Here is an 18,725-nt window from a genome sequence, read left to right on the forward strand (position 1 = left end):
AAATATGTATAAATATGCACACATACAGATTTATATACTGTATATAAGAGGCTGTGTTTTGATGTTGTTTCAAATATAAGTAATAATATTTGCAAGGTCCATAGATTTTAATAAATCCTCTAGAATGACAACATTCTTTAGACATAACCCAGTGACTAATTGACTAATTCAAGAAATCGAAGAAATGTTTCCTCTCAAAAAAGTCCCAGACATGTTCAATAGATGAGTTTCAAGAAAAACATTTTGAAAAATCTTTCAATTACAAATGTTTTTATGTCAACTGTGGGTCAAAACAACCTGTTATTTTCAATTCAATTTTTGTTTTCTTTTAGAATATATGCAATAGTATTACTGCAAATCTATGTGAACAAATATATAGATTCTATCACACACACACAATAATATACTTGGCGTGCGTGTGTATCTCTACATATACTGTATGTATATATCTTGGTATACAGTTACATTAGCTTTGTAGCAGTTAAATTTTTCCTTTGTTATTATTCGCATTGGTTTGATATTGCATGTTATTACATACACTATGTACGTAATTCAGTGTAATAGGTAATAACTTGACACCAGTTCAACTTACTATCATTTTTCCAGAGCTTTCAACGCCATCTTGATCTTCATGGAGACGGAGCAACTGATAACTGTGCTCAGCAGCTGATACAATTTTACCCACACAACAGCTCAAACTACATTTGCTAAAAAACCACCATGTAATATTGCTGAAAGCTCTGGGGAAAAGCTGAAATTTTTAATAGTTTAGTTAAAAATTTAACTTTCATAAAACTGTAGGTATTAAATCATAAGTGATGGACATCAACCTTTTTACTGTTCTAATAAAAGGTGAAATGCTAAAGTCTACATGTTGGTCCAGTATCATGGGAGACAAATCAGCAATCAGCAATGTATACTAAAAGAATATAGTTTTATTAAGCATTGTAGCTAAGTTGCCTTCAAATACACCACGTCACAATCCATCGCCATTCAAGCAAACCCCACAGCAATTCATTCTTATACAATCCATGAGAGAAGAGATTGATCAACTTACACAGAAGGTAACCCATTTAGCTTTTGCAGGGGGTGGGGGGGTTGTTACACCATTTCTCTGATTACTAATGAAAGAGTGAAAGTGAAAATGTTAAATGACCATTGCGGTGTAGAAGTAGTATGAGTGCAAAACCAACGCTAAAGGAAATCTCAAAAGTGATTACTGGCTGACGGCTAAACTCGTAATTAGGGGTGATTTGGATCAAAGCTTTTTATATGAGGTTTTCCTTTGTGTGTTTGACTATTGCAGAAAACGTCAACAGAGAACTATATAGTACGAATACACTATTTCAAAGTGGCTAAATAACTTCTTGTTTTTCTTTAATTAAATGCAACAGAGCTCAATATCACAAAAAAGGTCAATGCCAGAACAAATCTGTTACTAACGGTTAACATCATTTATGGGCTATCGCTGATATTAGCCTTTTCTTCAAATTTGCTAATGGGCACGGTACTTGCAAAGATGGAATAAAAAAAGGACAACATGCATAATACCTACACACCTCTTAAACTGCCAACCATGCACAAAGGTTTTTGTTAAAGCGGGAATACTACGACTGATTTCAGAGGCGTTTCTTCAACACTACAGCCGAACAGCGAAGTTGCTTAAATATGAACCAAACTCAAAGCGGATAAGCAGAGGGGGAAGTGTTTGCTTTTCGCTTGGCTTTCATCAAGCAGTTACCATGACAACAGCAAACTGATAAACTGTCCTTTGGCAAGTGCATGGTGCTGCGTAATCAAGGAGCATAAACATGTTAGAACAAAAATGTTTCCAAATTAAAGCTTTTTAAAAGCTTTAAAGGTTTCTAATGCAAAGGAAATGCCAACAATACAAGAAACGATCTTGGTGATGCAGGAGTCAACGGCTCCGTATACTAATAGTGTGTCATGTATCTCATGTTTTTACTAAGAGGGATCTAAATTTCCTTGTCTGTTCTTTGTCTGAGAGCAAAAATGTCCACCGACTGTTTTCCAGATTTCCAGAATTCCCTAACCCTGCTCCATATCTTATCCCTCACCCTCTCTAGAAAAATAGGCTTAAATGTCTTTTTTGCAGACAGTGGCCTCCAGACCTTCATCTCTATGGCAGCCGCTTTCTGCATTTAGTGCATTTAAGTGAGGATTAGTATTGCACATGGAGTCACTGCTAAAGGCACTTTCAGGTTGGATGATAGCCCCGCGTTCCTCGTCGCCTTCTTTAGCATTAGCTTTGTCCTCCACGCCATTCTCCGTGGCTGAGCCATCGCACGGTGCTGGGTAGGATTTTTTCTTCTCCTCCAGCTTGGGCTTTGTTTTCTCCCTTGCCACATCATGTCCAGATGTGTGAGCGGGCTTATGAGCAGGCTTACTCTAATACAAAAAAACAATAAGAACAAGCAGAATTATTTTAAACTGAAGTCCTGGAGACAAACACTGAATAATAACAACAACAACAATAATAACAATAATAATAACACTAACAACAACAACAACAACAACAACAACAACTATTTATAGAGCACTTTTCTAAACATATGTTACAAAGTGCTTCACAAAAGAGACAGAAACATATGTAGCTCAACAAGATCAACTTGAGCAGCACTAGGCAAACAGTGGAGAGGAGAAACCTCCAGCAGAACCAGGCTCAAGTTAGACGGCCATCTGCCTCGACCAGTTGGGGAGCAGGAAACAATAAACAATAATACAAACAAAACTTACACCAACTACAACATCAGTCCTTAAGAACACCAGATCCAAAGGATAGACATTTATCTAAGTTAATGTGAAGTCGTCCTAAATGAAGAGTCGTCTCTGTTTAAGGAAGATCAGAAAAGGCTCGCTGGTAGAGGTATGTTTTAAGGAGAGATTTAAAAGATGTTACTGAGTCAGCTGATCTTATTTCTTCAGGTAAGTTGTTCCAGAGTTTGGAGGCTCCAACTGAAAAAGCTCTGTCATCTCTAATTGTCATCCTAACATCAGGGACATACAGAGGATCTCTACCAGAGGATCTCAGGCTACGTGCAGACTCATAAGGCTTTAAAAGCTGCGATATATAGCTGGGGGAAGACTGAAGAGTCATTTAGATATAGGGGGGGTTTAAACAGCACAAAGACCTGCTGAGGGGCTGTTTAGTTCCCACTCACCCAACACTGAAAGCTCACACAATGAGTGTGTATGTTGCACTGTAATTAACTGAAAAGAGCAACAGCTGTATTTTGATCTTTGGAAAGGCAACAAGTTAATGGCGAGGTCTTACAACAAACACAATGGATACTAAAGCTTGATGAAGCAGTTGAGGAATTTATATTCTCCTGGCTCATATGTATGTTTAATGATACCACAAACAACAACATATGTCCATATGAAACAAAGTGTCCAACATATTAATAGATGACGCCTACTTTTCATTGATGAAACATGTTTTATTCACTCACACTCACACTGCATTATTTTAAATATTAACACGAACAATATCGCCACATTGCAAATTAATATTTTAGTCCCACCCCTTTTCAGACCAAATTTCAATTATATTCTCATAGCAATAACCATAAGAACATCAAGATGTCTACATGAGTAACTCACTGTTGGAACTCCAGGATGGGTTGTCATCATACTGTAATTCATTTTATGTAACAAGGGACAACATGCACACACATCTCCACTGTCCGTTTTAGTATTCAATTTTCTTAAAACCTGTTTCAGAGTTCATTTTCTTGAACAACTGAACACACCCAACAGTGAGTTGTGAGTCTTCATGTGTGTTAATGTAAATAAAAATCTATGTTAATGTGGGACAGACACTGATGTACATTTATCAATTAGAACAATGATTTATGACTGACTTACCAGGTACACTCCCTGGGTCTTGTAGGCTCGGGTGTGGTACCTGCCTCCTCGACCAAACGTCCTGATGACAGGTGTGGAAATCACTCCTCTCGGACGACTACAGGAGACAGACAGTCGGGTGGTTTACAAAGAAATAACAACTGATGCAATTCATGATGAAATACTTGAGACATCTCATGATCCCATTTCTGTTCTCACCCTCGATTTGGTCCACCAACAGACACCACCTGGACAGGGAAACCTCCTCTTCTGCGTCGGGTTCCAGCCCACTGACCCACCACAGTGCCAGCGATCTCCAGCTTCCCACCCTGTGTTGAGATACCTTGAAGTCCTTAAAGGAAGAAGAAAAAAACAAAACCAAAAAAAAAAACAGTGTTAGTCTGTGTCAAAGTAATTTACTGAAGAATTTGATGCAGCACATGATGGTTTAAGCTGGAAATCTAAAATTGAAGAATTTTCAAATGATTTTGAAATATTAACTTTTTTTAATTAACTTTTTTTTTTTTAATACTTCACACAGTATCACAGTTTTTTGTTTTACTTACCAGGCATCCCCCTGCCTCTCCCCTGAGAAGGAATCGTAGGAGGTGGGGGGTAGAAGGAACCAGCAGTGGGGTAGAAAGGCATCCCATGAGCAAGAGGAAGTGGTGGTGGAGGAAATGGAGGAGGATGAGGTGGACGAGTGAAACTGAGACCTTCCAAGATGCTTTGACGCATCTTCTCCACCTTGGCCACCAGTTCAGACTGAAGACAGAAAAATTAACCACTTGCATTAGGATCAGACTCCACTCCCCAAACTTACATTTTATACAGGACCAATGGGTTCTACTGTAGAAAGGAAAATTGATTATATCAGCTGGAATGTTTGGCTAGTGCTTCTTACCTCTATTTTAAGTGTTTTTCTTTTTTGTGATGACCACTTGTTTTCATGCAAGTGAAAAAATCTATGTAATTCACTTCTAATTATTCAATATGGAGTTTAATCGTGAGTTACTTTGTGATTGTTGTTATGTGAAAGCTAACTACAGAAAAAAGGCAACATCAGTATCAACCCAACATCCACATTTTATCCACCCTCACAGAGCTATGTAATAGGGGGAAAATCCTGTTATTGCTGCTGTACAGTTAATTTGGGAGACGGCAGACCTCTTCACCTTTTCTAGGTTTTATAAATATATCCAAAGAGATATATATTTGTACATGGAAGGTGGGATGCCGTTGGCAGCAGGTTGGTGATTGTGGGGCTAAAGTGGTGTTGTGAGACCATGCATGTTTTGCCATGGTTCATGTTTGAGTTAGGTCTTAAAACAATGGTCAGATGATAATATGAACACTGAAACAGGTTTGACCTGGTATAACCTACTGTTCAACTATCACAATATGTCTTCCTAAAGTCTTTTAAATTGATGTGATAGGTGCCAAACTCAACAGTCCATGTTCTGTGTAAAATGTATTTCAATGTGTATCTACAGCACAAAATGTGCAAAAACTGGACACTGTCTAAAACCACTGTCAATATGCAGAGAGGCCAGGAGGAGGCTATGATGGAAGGCTTAGTGAAGTGGAGCTACTCAGAACAGGTATAAACACCCAACTAGATGAAGGCGTTTTAGTGGTGTTGTGGATGAAGTTACCTGACCATCACAGAGGTCAATGAGCTGGGCCTTCTCTCTGTTGGCCCTGATGAGTTTACTCTGAAGCAGCTTGCCGTCAAAGTACATCCACGGACAGCAGTGCTCCCATGGTATAGGCTGTCCGCATGCGTCGTTGGCAAACAGAGCCATGTCCACTCCACTCATGAACAGTGCGGCCAGCTGGACTCCTCGAGGGTCCAGGTTGTCAATCTGCAGAAGGCAAACATCAAGACTTGAACACGTCCAAACAAAAGGAAAAGACAGTGTAGTGCTCTAACAGCTCCCCCAAGCATTCAGATTAATGAAGTGCGAAGCGAAGCACGGAGCAAGCGGAAGCCCATTCACTCGCGGCTGCCGGAATATGACAGCGAACAACCTAATCCAGCCAACACAGAAAGCCAGCAGACACAACCTACTTATTCTGACACAGCACAGGGCAGACAGGTTGACAGAGTTACACACAGAGACCACAAGGAACAAAGCACACAAACTGGTGTGGATGGTTTACGTTAACGGTTCATCAATTGAGAACAGAGCTCCAGCTTCTTTAAGACTCAGCAGTTGATAAACCATCCACACATGACACAAGAACGCCTCAAAGCTCTAGAAATGCATCTTTAAGTGCAAAGCTATGTCATCAGGAACGTGCTCGGACGAAGCCCTCTTCACTCCAAGCATGTTGCTTTGTCTGCAGCATATGAGGAGTGTCCAAAAAAAACAACACAACATGAATCCTAACGGGAGTTCAGCCAATTCTCTCATCAACCTTAGGCTTTCAGAGCAGATAAGTACAAAGCACCTGGGCGATTTGACAGCCAGTCATTCAAGCATTGCATGTGTTTCTCGGACACTCCTTACATCATAAATGCTACAAAGTCACCTTCAGTTCCTGCAGCTGGCCAGGCTCATAAAGTTTAGGAGAAAGTGCTTGGGCTAGGAAAGCGTCAAGTTCGTTACGACGCAAAATTCTTACTCCTGGCCAATGTAACATAAACCTGAAGCAAAACACAGAAGGTTGACAGTGTTACAAACACCAGGAACTGATCTTAATGAATCTTCACTCCCTTTTCAGTTCACTTCACCCTGGCCTCTCTCCACCTTGACATCTACATACTGTGCATCTGTGTGTAATGCTCCAGTTTGTCCTGGACTTCAGCGCCCTGCTCACCTCAACACACAACAGAGCACCAAGAGGGGGGTGGGGACGTTGGCAGGGTTCAGCATAGCCGGAGTGTCGGAGCGCATACAGGCCAGGAACGCCCTCATCCTGCGGTTCTTGTCCTCCACAGCCTTCCCCAGCCAGAGCTTCTTCAGGTTTGGACAAGTCCACTCCCTAAAGGGCAGAGCCTCCACCAGCTCTGGAGTGTGGGGAGACTTGCCCTTGTAGGCGGCCCACTCTTTGACCATGACATGTGTGTCTGGGGAAGAGAAAGAAAAAGAGAACTTGTTTCTATCAGGCATCTTAAAATAACTGATAGACCTCACATTTGAATTTTATCTAGGACTAAATACATCATTGTCTCTGATTAGCACTTGAGCTAACGACTATTTACTTCTCAGATGTAGAGTAAGACCAGCCATCAGCTTCATAAGTTATCTGATTAAGCTCACAAATATCTATATGAGCATTGCTCTCAAAAATTCTATTCATAGTTTTAACTGGACTCACGTCCTTAGAGGACCACCCAACTGAAGGGTCAAATTAAGTTCACCTTTGTTTTTACAAAGTATTTCTTGTCCTTCACCTAAACAGCAGCAGAAAGTGTAGGAAAATATTGTTAAACTAAAGTATCACAAAACTGTGTTGTGATCAATCACAGGATCTCAAAAACACGACCGATTCAAATTAATAGTTCACATGAAAACATTTGAGGCAGTGGTCCATTTTTGTGTTTAAATCTCTGACTAATAGATTTTCTAATAGATAGAAAAAAAAAAAAAAAACTAAAAAATTTCCAATTAAATTTTATATTAGTTTATACTACACATTTTTTACATTTTTTGCAATCGCAATATCTTGCCTTTTTACAGTACTATAATATCCTGTCTATGCTACGTACGCATCATCCACCATCCACATCAATTAAAAATGACATCTGTCTGTACTGCTTTCATCCTGCCAACAAAATAAAGACCCTCAGATTTTGAGTTAGTGTTGTAAAACGCCTGTGTTATACGTCTATGTTAGAAAATGATTTGCATGCACTGCTTTTTAGGGTCTCTGGAGAGTCAGAATTGTGAAATGAATATATGTAAAAGACAAGGCACACACTTGGTTATACGTCTATGGGGTGCCCTGTGTTGAGTGCTGGTTAGTGTAGTGGTAACATCACCGCCTCCCATGTGGGAGGCTGTGGCCTACCTCCAAGAGGCGGTCTTAAGGCAAGACCTCCTTGTAAGTCGCTAAATGACCAAATGTTAATGAGCGACATGTTGCAAGCTTTATCTGGCCCACCAGGTCTCCATCAGTCACATGACTGAAAACTATGAATGGACAGTTACTTACTGGGTGAATGTGACATTGCTGTCATTGAAAGCAACAAAGAATGTTTTCTGCAGTACAGTAGTGTAGCTTTTAAGACAGCTGTGGTTTAGTGTTAACACAATCTTCCATTATTTCTTTCTGTGCCTAAGAAATCAGCTGTCACCTGCCCTAAAGATTACCGCCCTGTTGCACTGACCCCAGTATTGAAGCTGAAGCACATAGACAAATTCCTGTTGGTCTAGACAGCCATCAGTTTGCCTACAGGAGCAACAGATCCACTGGAGATGCAGTCTCCACTGCACTCCACTCATCCCTGTCCCACTTGGAGCATCCCAACACTTACGTTGGAAAGCTAATTATTGATTTCAGCTCAGCATTTAATATAGTAATCCCCCACAAACTGGTTTGGAAGATCCACACTTTAGGATTCTCCACATCACTGTGCTCCTGGATTCAGGACTTTCTGACCAACAGGCTTCTCAATAATCATCTGGACGATCTGAACACAGTCACATCACAGGGCTGTGTGCTCAGCCCAGTCCTCTTTACCCTGGTCACACACGACTGCGCTGCCCTCCACACCTCAAACATTTTTGTGAAGTTTGCAAAAGATATCACCATAGTGGGTCTCATATCAGACAATGATGAGATCTACTATAGAGATTAGATCAAAGAGGTCATTGCGGACTACGGGAGATCCAGGAAGATGGTTCATACATCCCTCCTTATACATGAGACGGAGGTAGAGTAAGCTGAGAACATCAAGTTGCTGGGCATCCACATCACCGTTGCCCTCACATGGACAAGTATGAGTCCTAATAAGTCATAAGTAATACACCCTATTGACTGTATCTTAATGTTTACTTTAAGCTAAAATTACAGAATTTCATTATGTAACTGGTGAACACTGATTCTTGACTGGAAAAGCCTCACTGGGGGATTTGTATTCAAGGGCAAATAATCAAACCTCTAATTTATCCAATGCATGTTAAAAGATGTGCAAATAATAGAATGGCAAAATGAAGACTAAGAATAATAACTGAATAAATAAAGAAAGTTTCTAACAGTAGCAGTGAAATGGAGCAACACTGGCCTCATCCTAAATGTCTCCTGGCAACCACAGCACTCACATTCAGGGAGGCAGTTCTTCCTCATAGCGAGTCTCTCAGCCTTCTTCCTGGCCTCTGCCAGGCTGAAGAGCACTCCGTAAACATACTGACGGATTGGCCGAAACAGCTGCACCGCGGAAGGCAGGTCTTTGTTAGCTTCATCTTCAATGGTGACAGATAGTTTAACCTCACCCTGCAAAGACACACTGTTACCTACAGTAACAAACAGTAAGTGTGGACATGATTCCTTTCCTATTATTCTAAATGTTTTATACTAAGACTGAAAACATCAAAGCTATGAAATAACACATATGTAGTAAGCAAAATAAGTTTCATACTTTAGATGCCTCAAAGTAGCAAGTTATTTTCTTGATGACACCTGTGAATGCTGTTGGTAATACCTTAACTAGCTTCATTCACCTGACAGATCTCAGTTAACAGGTGTTTCTAGTCAGAAGTTAGGTTGACTTTCTTGAGCCATTTTCACAAATGATTTCCAGGCAAAGTCAGAAAATATTTGCATTCTAACATGCAGCTGTTTTAAGTCTAGAGAAGTTTATGACAAGAACCACTCTGCTTTAAAAAAAAACAAAACAAAAAACAAAACACACATTACATCTTCAGTCATCAGTGTCATCATTACAATCAGCCTGAATTATCTTGAAAATTTCCATAAAAGTGCAGCGAAAAAACCTATCAAACGTCAGGAAAGAAAGAGCAAGAGTCACCTGAGCTACAGCGTATAGGTTCATTAGAGACGCCAAGCTCAGAAACTGACAGAGCTCAATATGGCTAACATTACTAATCACTCAATATGGCTGCTGCAGCATTTTGTTGTGACAAGCCATCTCATCTGGTTTGACCTTGGTAGGAGCATCATTCGTTTTTTTTCTGCAGAACAACAAAGACTCTGCAAACCCTACATCTGATAAACTGACCTTTACAATTACGCGAACTAAACTCAACTGAGGTGGTTTGTGACGACTTAGACCACAGTGTGAAGAGTAAAGGAAAAGCAGCATACAAGTGCTCAGCATATGTGGAAAAAGCATTCCAGGTGTAACCTCATGAGGCTGACTGAAAGAATGCCAACAATGTGCAAAGCTGTTATCAAAGAAAAACGTGGCTACTTTGAGGAATCACATTTAGCTCCAACATATTTTTGTCCCACTGTTATTTCTCAGTTGTGATGTCTTCAGAATTCACCTACAAAAATACAGAAACTCTTTACTCTAAATGCTGCACAATGACACAAACAGCTCACAACAGAGATCCAGACCATCTAACCTTGGTGAGAACATGGTAGATGTATGGGTACATAAGGCCCTTCTTGTGTCTGTGCTCGGCCACCCGCAAGACTTCGGGGGCAATGGTGGGGAGAGGTGGGATGGTGATGTCCATGTGGTTCCTGGTAGGCATCGAGAGCAGCGAGGGGATCTGGGCGTTAATGTTGTGGAGACCTTCAGCTTGTGGGCCTGGGTTCACAGCAGAGTCACCCTGAGGACAGATGATGCATTTACTTTTGTTAGCCGCTGACGGTTGTCATCATGTTCAATGTGCAGTATTCCTGTTGTCAAACTCACTTTTGTTTGCTCTCCCAGGTCTCCCTCTGGTGTGTTTTCAGAGTGTTGAGCATGTCCATTTTTCTCCCATCCTCCCTTCTCATCACTAATATGACTAAAAAATACAGAAAAATACAGTTCACGCATTCATTCACACAGTAGTAATGGGTTAATATTTGATTATCTGGCTCGCAATATACCAAAAATGAAAGATGAAGCTCAGGTTTAACAGTGTCTGTAGGAAAATAAAAATGCTCAGCAATATTTCTCTAATTTTAGACAGAACTACCAAACAGAACCCATAGAGGAGCCATGAATACACAGCAGTGTGGGGAACTCCAGGAACATAGTCATTGTGGATGTTTTGTACACAGATACATTATCTGTCACAGCAGCTAGGAAAAGATTCAATTTAATGTTTGCTGGTTCTGTCAGCCTACTTCATGGTTGGAAAACATTTTAGACATGCTAGCTTACCTCGTCTGGCTGTCCAATCACAATACAGTTCAATAAATAAATGATACAATGATCCAATAGCAGTTCTTGTTGCTCACAGTAATCCTAACCCCACGGTTCTTATGATGTGAATCACCGGCTCTGAAACAGCCCTGGAACCGTTTCCGTGGAATGGGTATGCGAGTTGTATTAGGCCTCGTACAGGTAGAGTTTCACTGGGCATGAAAGACGTAGTCATTTGAATGGATGTGCGACTTTGCAAAAAAGATCGGAACATTGCGTCCGGTGTATTGTGTGCTTTCTGTATCAGCTGCATTCAGGTACAGTACACAGCTTAGGTCAGGGACAATACAGAGTGCAGGTCATCCAAGTACCAATCCCACAAATGAGCACAGGTATAAACTGAAATATTGTTTACTATGACAACCATGTTTGATTAGCATGCCAACAGATTCTGATTTGTAGTAAAAGCAACAAGATGAGTTTGACAGTTTTGTATCTGTTCAACCAAAGTATTGGATAAACTGAAATACTGGCCTGACAGAAAGTCAGCTCAGCAATTTATAAATATCTGTACTAAATGTCAGGATAATTCATCTAATTGTTGTAGAGTCATTTGCTGGATTGTCATTGTCCTCAGTGTCACCTAGTGCATCTTTTTCATCTCTACATTACAAAAGCCGATTACATCTGCCCGAGGTTGATTGGTGGACGTTCATCTCAAATGAGTCAGACTTGTTGCAGAGTATAAACACATTGAAGATGAAGGCACTCAAGTCTCTGCAGCAGCTTGTCCTGCACTGCTGTTTGAGAGGTGTCATCTGGGTTTTATTCAGCCAAACTCCTGATGACCTCAGTAATTCTACTGCTATCAGCTGCTCATTCTTCGACACCATCTGCACTTCATTTCTGCTCTTCAGCAGAAACATAAGTCACAGACACTGTTGTACAGCTACAAGTCCAAAGAACTAGATCATAGCCATTGTTTTAATGGCACACAGAGCTTCTCCTTTTGTTGTAAAGTCTTCTAGTATATACTAATGTTAGAAACAAAACAAGCTACCACCCTGTGCAGCCAACTGTCAACTCATTTGATCCAGAAGCAGCAAGTATAGTCCATTGTCATGTTAGGGATGGTAATTACAAATTGTCTGAAACTGATGTAGTAAAGCAGATATTGTGGTCTGAATTAAAGCATGATAATATAATATGACAGACAATCTACATAACCGACTGATAATCTGTAGAAGTGTGAGAACAGTAGCAAGCTTCTCCGTGAATTGAGATGGTAACAGAGAAGACTGCTTGTGCTGAACTCACTTGGCAGTTGAGCCCGAGCTCTCGTCATTCTCAGAGGAGGAGGATGTGGAGGAGGCGTTGAAGAAAGCAGCCTCTGTGTGGTTGGGGCTGCCGGCCAGACCTGGGTTGATGGGAGAGGACCTCTCGTACAGCGGTGTGTGCTTCCCTTCGTGAGGAATGTTGCTGAAGTTGTTCTGCTCCGGCAGATCTTTTTCCGTCGTGTCCAAAGCCAGGCTGTGCTCCGCCACCGGCCCTGGGTGTGTGTGCTGGACCTGAGGACAGAGAGACGAAAAACACAGTTACTGTCATTCTCATGAAGTTTAGTGACCTTTAGTAGTATTGCCTTCAGTGTATTTGAAGGTCTTACCCCAGGCTTTACAGGCAGCAGAACCTGTGGAATGTTGAATAATTTTGGAGATGGCACTGCAGCAGGCACACCCATGTGTTTTGGTCTGACTGTGGAACACAAACAAACAGCTTCAGCATATAGACACAAGAGAAAGAGTGTAATAGTTCAGGAGGTCACCAGAAAGATGATAAGTCCATCGTAAGGACAACACTGAACAACAATTGTGTTTATTCACAGAGCAGACCAAGGAGCAAAAAAATGTATGTATAGTGATCTGATCTAAATATATAACATGTATATATTAAAGCTACCAAGACTATAGCTGAGACTTCAAACTGAGTCAAAAATAGCAAGAGTAGACAGTGCAACAGAATGATGAGAGATGGAAACCCACCTAGCAGTGGAGGGAAATATGGGGGTTTGCTGGCCAGTGAGTAGAACTCCACTGCTTTCTGAAAGCGGATGATTTTGTCATCAGTGCACGACTGAAAGAAAAACAAGGCATAAGATTTACTGTACACTAGCAGACATTGAGTTCATTTTCTATCTACAGAAAACAAAAATATATATATTTTCAGTGGTTACAACATTCAAAAGGTAACAAGAAATGACTCTGGCACAATGCAACATTACACACTTGATACTGTTATAAGATCAACTCTTTTCAGATTATTCCTAATTATGCACCATTTCAGTTTGTGATAATCAATTTTTTACTTCTACGACACATTTGGATACTTGTGAATATGTGTCCAAAATAAAATGTTACAAAGGCTGTTGTCACAGTTCATTTCAGCTGGGTGAAGCCTTAATATTTGCTATAGCTAACAATGACTTTCAATGTGAAATTGAAAAGCTTAGCTCAAAATGAATAGTATAACAATGTCCTTGTTCACTTATCAAGACAATGGTCGAATGTCAATTTGTAAACATGTCTAACGACAGAGCTGTTACAGGATTTTAGTGTTTTTAGTAAAGTTCTCCTTTCAACAAGCAGCAATATACAGGTCAGCTCACTTTCCATCTGCTACAACAGTTTTCAGCTAAGGGCTGGGGGGGGAAGGTGGGGGTGCCACAGTTATTTCCCATGCCTGGTCACTGAGAAACAGTCATTGAATGCATTAGAATCTGTGGAAATGTTTTTTGTTTTTCCAATTAAACTTACAACTAACTGCTAGGAAACCATTTAAAAACTCATAAGACAAAAGTAAGAAGTCTGAGAACCCCTACAATACACAACCAGCCTGGATTAATTCTATGCAGCTGCCCCTCATCCATGGTCATTGACTGTGCAGCGTTTCCTAAGGAGCCAGTGACATCTTGATGTCCCTACCTGTGAATGCTTGAAGATGTCCTTAGCAATGGCTTCCAGGTCGGTGACATCTGGAATGTTGCGGACGTAGTCAGCCACACTCTTGATTACAACATCACACGGAGGGAGCACGAGCTGGTGCGCACGCACCTGAGGAAAAACAGATCAGCCAGTCAAATTGCAGATATAATATTAAAATCACGATGTTTTTACATCAGCAACAGCACAGTGCTGCTTTAAATGCTGCAATTTAGCACATCATACATGACTATGAGTTTGTGGTCACTTTTTAACATCAACTTGATCAGAAATACAGTGTAGATATTGCCAATCTTGAACAAGACTAATAGCGTTTTTTGGAAATGGAATATCTACATAACCTAGAGAAGCCCATCATCAGCACGAGTCATGTGCTCCAAAGGCATGTTGTGTTGGCTAAAGCAGGTTTTTCCCTTTAAGAGGCTAGCTAATCATTAGAAAACCCTTTTGTAATTATGTTGGCATACATGAGCTGCTGTGCTGATTAAATAAACAAGAAAGCTTGCATTCTCAGTCTGGTTGAGAATGTGGAGCATCAACATCTGTGGGTTTAATCACAGACTAAAAATAAACAGCCTGTAACTCTTGTCTTTCAGTTAGGAAACCGTTAACCTATCTGCCAAAATGGACACCCACATTCAGGGAGGGTAGAATACACAGAATAGCAAAGAGAATAAAAAAGAAAAACATTTTAAAGTTGGATCTTTTTTTTTTTTTTATTGACATGTCCTGCATTTTCATTTTTATTTTAAGTAAAAATTACTTTTAATAAATTTTGATAGTTTGATAGTTGATCATTTTATGGGGGATGTAATGTCAGACAGGGGGGAAAAAGCCCCCCTAAAAAGGGTCTAGAAGCACCCCTGTTATATACTGCATAGACAGTACAGGCAAGAAATGTCCAACTACTGTGCATGAATCAGTCTGTGCTGATTTAAATGTGTAAAGCCATCTTAGTTTTGATCAGATGATATTAAATCTACTCAAGCAGGTAAAAAGGTGTCTGCAATACCACTGAGCCTCTGCCACAGACATGAAGCCAATTAGAGGTTCAAATCAGAGTGGACTTGTTGCAGTAAGGAAACCACTGCCATGGTTACTGAATTGACAACACAGAATTTAAGCATTCATTATTTAAGCAGCAGACTGTAAAATAGTCATGGCTTCACCTCCACTGCAGGAACAATACAATAAGCTGTGACAATATTTTAGCATAGTATGGTGTATGATGTAAGATCATCTCACCATGATCACACTGAACTCTAATTCTGTGTTTGTAACAAAATGAACAAAAGTACTGTTTACCTTCAAAGATGCTAACGGGTGCTCTGGACCAAGTAAGCTCCAGTGAAAGGCAGCCAAGTCTTCATCAGGCAGTATGTGATTTCCTGTAAAACATGTTAACATGAGGTCATGTGAGCCAGCCTCATCTGAGCTATCACGTTCATTCATACTCTGCCAGGTAGAATCACAGCCAACCTAAAAGTGATGCGAAGATGACGAAGCGATTTGGGTTGAGATCAAGCTGCCGTGCCACTTCGTGCATCAGGTACTGGTTGGTGGTGAGGCTTTTGCCGTTACGGCTTAGTTTGAGGGCGTGGGCACTGAAGTAGTATGGGATGTTACACATAGCATAGTCCGAGTCATAAGCCACCAGGCCATGGAAGCCGTTCTCCCGGCATAAGGCTATCACTTCCAGGTGGTGGTCCTCTATGCTCTGGACAACCTAAGCCGTGGCCAAGACAAGAGTAACACATTAGCTGCTAAATCTTCAAAATAAACCTCTTTCACAGACATTGTAGAATTAATTGACCATGGTACACAAGGTTAATTTATGCATGGGATGCAGCAATCCATCTTTATCTCCTTTGATACCTCAAACTTAGGGGTGGATCATGATCCCTGACTGGATTCCCTTATTTCAAATCTGTATACCACAATACATGGAATCAGGTTCATTTTTACACAATGCAATATGGGAGGTTAGCCTAATCCAACAAATCCAACTGGCTGCAAAAGCTACATTTAACTGAAATGAGTTACCAGTATGAACATATTGTTGGCACCACAATATGAGTCAACTGCTGCATGCAGCTTCTGCCATTCAAAAAGGGGTGACAGGAAACCTTAACGGTGCTACTACTAACAATTACTGAAATTAATCTGGCAATTTCTAGATTTATTGGGATTTTGAGAATTTAACAATGATGTTTTGTCAAACCAACAATCCAGAAACCAGAATTCATTTTATGGCATTTGCTTTACTGAACATTCATTAAATAGCTGCTGATTAATTTTCTGCCAACTGACAAATCAAGTGTTCCTGGTTTCTGTTTCCAGTCCTCAGGTGTTCCTGATCTGCTGGGACTAACACCTGGCCTTGTATTAAAGACCTCAGTGCTGATCACATGTGTCCATCCTCTGAGGTAATGAGCTGAACGAGTTCAGGATTAGAAAGCAGCTCGGTGTTTGTGTGATGGGTGAAGTTGGCCGTGCCGTCATGGTGGGCAGCTCGGGCAGCTAGGCTAAACCCGGAGCCTGCTAATGTCTGCCGGCAGCGGTCCGCGCCGGCTCCGCTCAACAGGCATTCAGGCCGGGTTTCCACTCACCCCGACGCGGAACCTGAGCAGCGCCAGTCGGATACAGTGGGCCATGCACACGGGAGGAAGGAACCAGACTTTGGGCGGCGGGGTTCCCTTGTTCTGGACGTGGCTGATGATCTGCTGGGCCGTCTGCCGCTCGTTCACCTGCCGCTTGACCCACTCGTGAAGGCGGCCTTTCTCCAGGGCGCCATTGAAGCACACCAGGAGCTCGATGTTGCCGTTGAAGCAGGCCTTGGAGAGGGCGGCCAGGTAGCCCAGCATGTGGTTCCACTGGCCCCCACTCACCCAGTCCGTGTAGAAGCCTCCGTAGAGCCGGTGGAGGCAGTTCTCGGCGTCCACCAGCAGCCTCAGCGGACTCTGAGGGAGCCTCTGCCGTCCACCTCCAACCAGACTCCCCCGGGCCAGCTTCTGGAGCTCCACCGGCACCACAGCGCTGGGACAGTGCTTCTCGATGTACTCTTGGAAACCTTGAACTCCCATGTTGAGCTTGTGGTGGAGAGGAACCTAAACCGGCGGAGGCTGAAGTGCGGCTCTGCCTCCGACTATGGCTGACAACCGGGGGATCTCTGCGTATGTTGCAAGAGCTGAGGACACTTGGAAAGAAACGACAGTCGGCTGTTATTTACGCATGGCCAGGCTTCGGTGAGTTGTTTTTGGGGTCATGGCTGCTAGATGCCATGTGTCGATTCACGGAGCCATGTCTGAGGTTGTGAATCTCTCCGGCGTGAGAGGGAGCGACACGGGAACACACGACGACATGACGCACGGGCACGTACAAGACGCACGACGTGCACGACGTACACGACACACGCAAGAGGATGACCATCCGCCCACCTCGGAGAGTTCTCACGCGTCATGTCACAGTGTAAACATCGTTCTGTCAGTTGAGAAATAATCATTTCGTTATAATGTGCATATAGTAAATATTTGTCTCGAGTCTATACTAAGGAATCCCACAGGCAGCCTTAGCTCACTAAACAGTGCACACGACTATATACACATTAGCAACCAGCGCAAACGCTTAGCTAACAATACTACGTACTGCAAAGCGGGAACGTTAAAGTCACGGTGTGAATTATCTTGACCAATTTGTATCTTTGGGTTTTATGCGTCCGTTTCCTGGTTTGTGCTGAGGTCAAAGTGGATTCACGTGTGTCCTTAGCTCCAGTGTGCAGTGAAGACCCCCACATTCCCCAAAGATGAAAATATCCCAAACAACAAGGATACAAGGTGCTTTGTTCTTATATACCTTCACCCCACCATAACATGAGTGCAACCATTGTAGGAGCTGGCAATTAGCAGAATCTGTTTTCTGTGAATTAGGGGCCATATTCACGAAGCCTCCTGAGCCTAAAACTTTCTCCTAGTGGTGACATTTTAGGAAAATTCTTAGAGTGATGTTTTTTTAATAGTTTTTGCTTGAAGTTAAGTCTAAATCCTAGTAAAGATAAAAATGATTCACAAAGCATCTTAGCACTTCAAAGAGCTCCTAGAGGAGGACAGTGTAGGTCATGTAGGGATGATGTGTTGACATCCCCCGACACAGTAACACTGTAACACCAGAAACTAAAATATGATAACAGCATGAAAGAGAGCAGCAGTGATGACTAGAACCTTCAACCAGCAGTGATCAGAAAAATAAATGATTGCAGCACTTCCACTGCTTCATATTGTGATGTACATGTATCTCTTTTATTTTCACTTGACGTTCAGAACACACGGAGCACACTTCCCCAACGTTCTTGATATAATTGAGGCGACACAAACTACAGAATCACACCACCAGATAATGAAGATATTTTGGTCGAACATAACATCTTTCATTTTAAGAGAATAACAGTTTTCAGTGTGGGCTACATGTTAGTCCATTCTACTACTAACATAAAGATAAAGAAACTTTATTGTCATTGCAACATCGTACAACGAGATTAAGGTGCCAACCAGTCTGTGCCATATATATATAGAATGAAAAGGAATAAAAAAAACAGA

The 18,725-nt window shown here is 41.5% G+C and overlaps 1 protein-coding gene across 2 annotated transcripts; it reads right to left on the minus strand.

Annotated features, from left to right (window-relative positions):
- Nucleotides 1-860: 860 nt before the first annotated feature.
- Nucleotides 861-17,477, minus strand: LOC113151718 (constitutive coactivator of PPAR-gamma-like protein 1). Of its 2 annotated transcripts, XM_026344611.1 has the most exons (17): nt 16,743-17,474; nt 15,613-15,859; nt 15,439-15,521; nt 14,116-14,244; nt 13,177-13,267; nt 12,801-12,889; nt 12,455-12,705; nt 10,700-10,793; nt 10,404-10,613; nt 9,138-9,309; nt 6,691-6,940; nt 6,403-6,517; nt 5,523-5,732; nt 4,434-4,632; nt 4,087-4,219; nt 3,889-3,985; nt 861-2,409 (listed from the first exon to the last, which is right to left on the minus strand). In XM_026344611.1, the coding sequence occupies exons 1-17, from the start codon at nt 17,214-17,216 to the stop codon at nt 2,098-2,100; spliced, it is 3,156 nt and encodes a 1,051-aa protein (XP_026200396.1). In that variant the 5' UTR covers nt 17,217-17,474; the 3' UTR covers nt 861-2,097. The 2 variants fall into 2 exon arrangements, with proteins under 2 accessions (XP_026200396.1, XP_026200397.1); XM_026344612.1 differs by lacking the exons at nt 861-2,409; nt 3,889-3,985; nt 4,087-4,219; ... (2 more) ...; nt 6,403-6,517; nt 9,138-9,309 and having other exon boundaries at nt 6,725-6,940; nt 16,743-17,477.
- Between the last annotated feature and the right edge of the window lie 1,248 nt (nt 17,478-18,725).

The sequence above is a fragment of the Anabas testudineus genome, chromosome 5 (genome assembly GCF_900324465.2).
Source record: "Anabas testudineus chromosome 5, fAnaTes1.2, whole genome shotgun sequence".
NCBI lineage: Eukaryota > Metazoa > Chordata > Actinopteri > Anabantiformes > Anabantidae > Anabas > Anabas testudineus.

Coding starts and splice junctions, on each gene's coding strand:
- LOC113151718 (XM_026344611.1), bottom strand. CDS start 17,216: ATGGGAGTTCAAGGTTTCCAAGAGTACATCGAGAAGCACTGTCCCAGC. Junction 12,890..13,176: donor ATATTTCCCTCCACTGCTAG/GTGGGTTTCCAT, acceptor TGTGTTCCACAG/TCAGACCAAAACACATGGGT. Junction 3,986..4,086: donor GTTGGTGGACCAAATCGAGG/GTGAGAACAGAA, acceptor TGTCTCCTGTAG/TCGTCCGAGAGGAGTGATTT.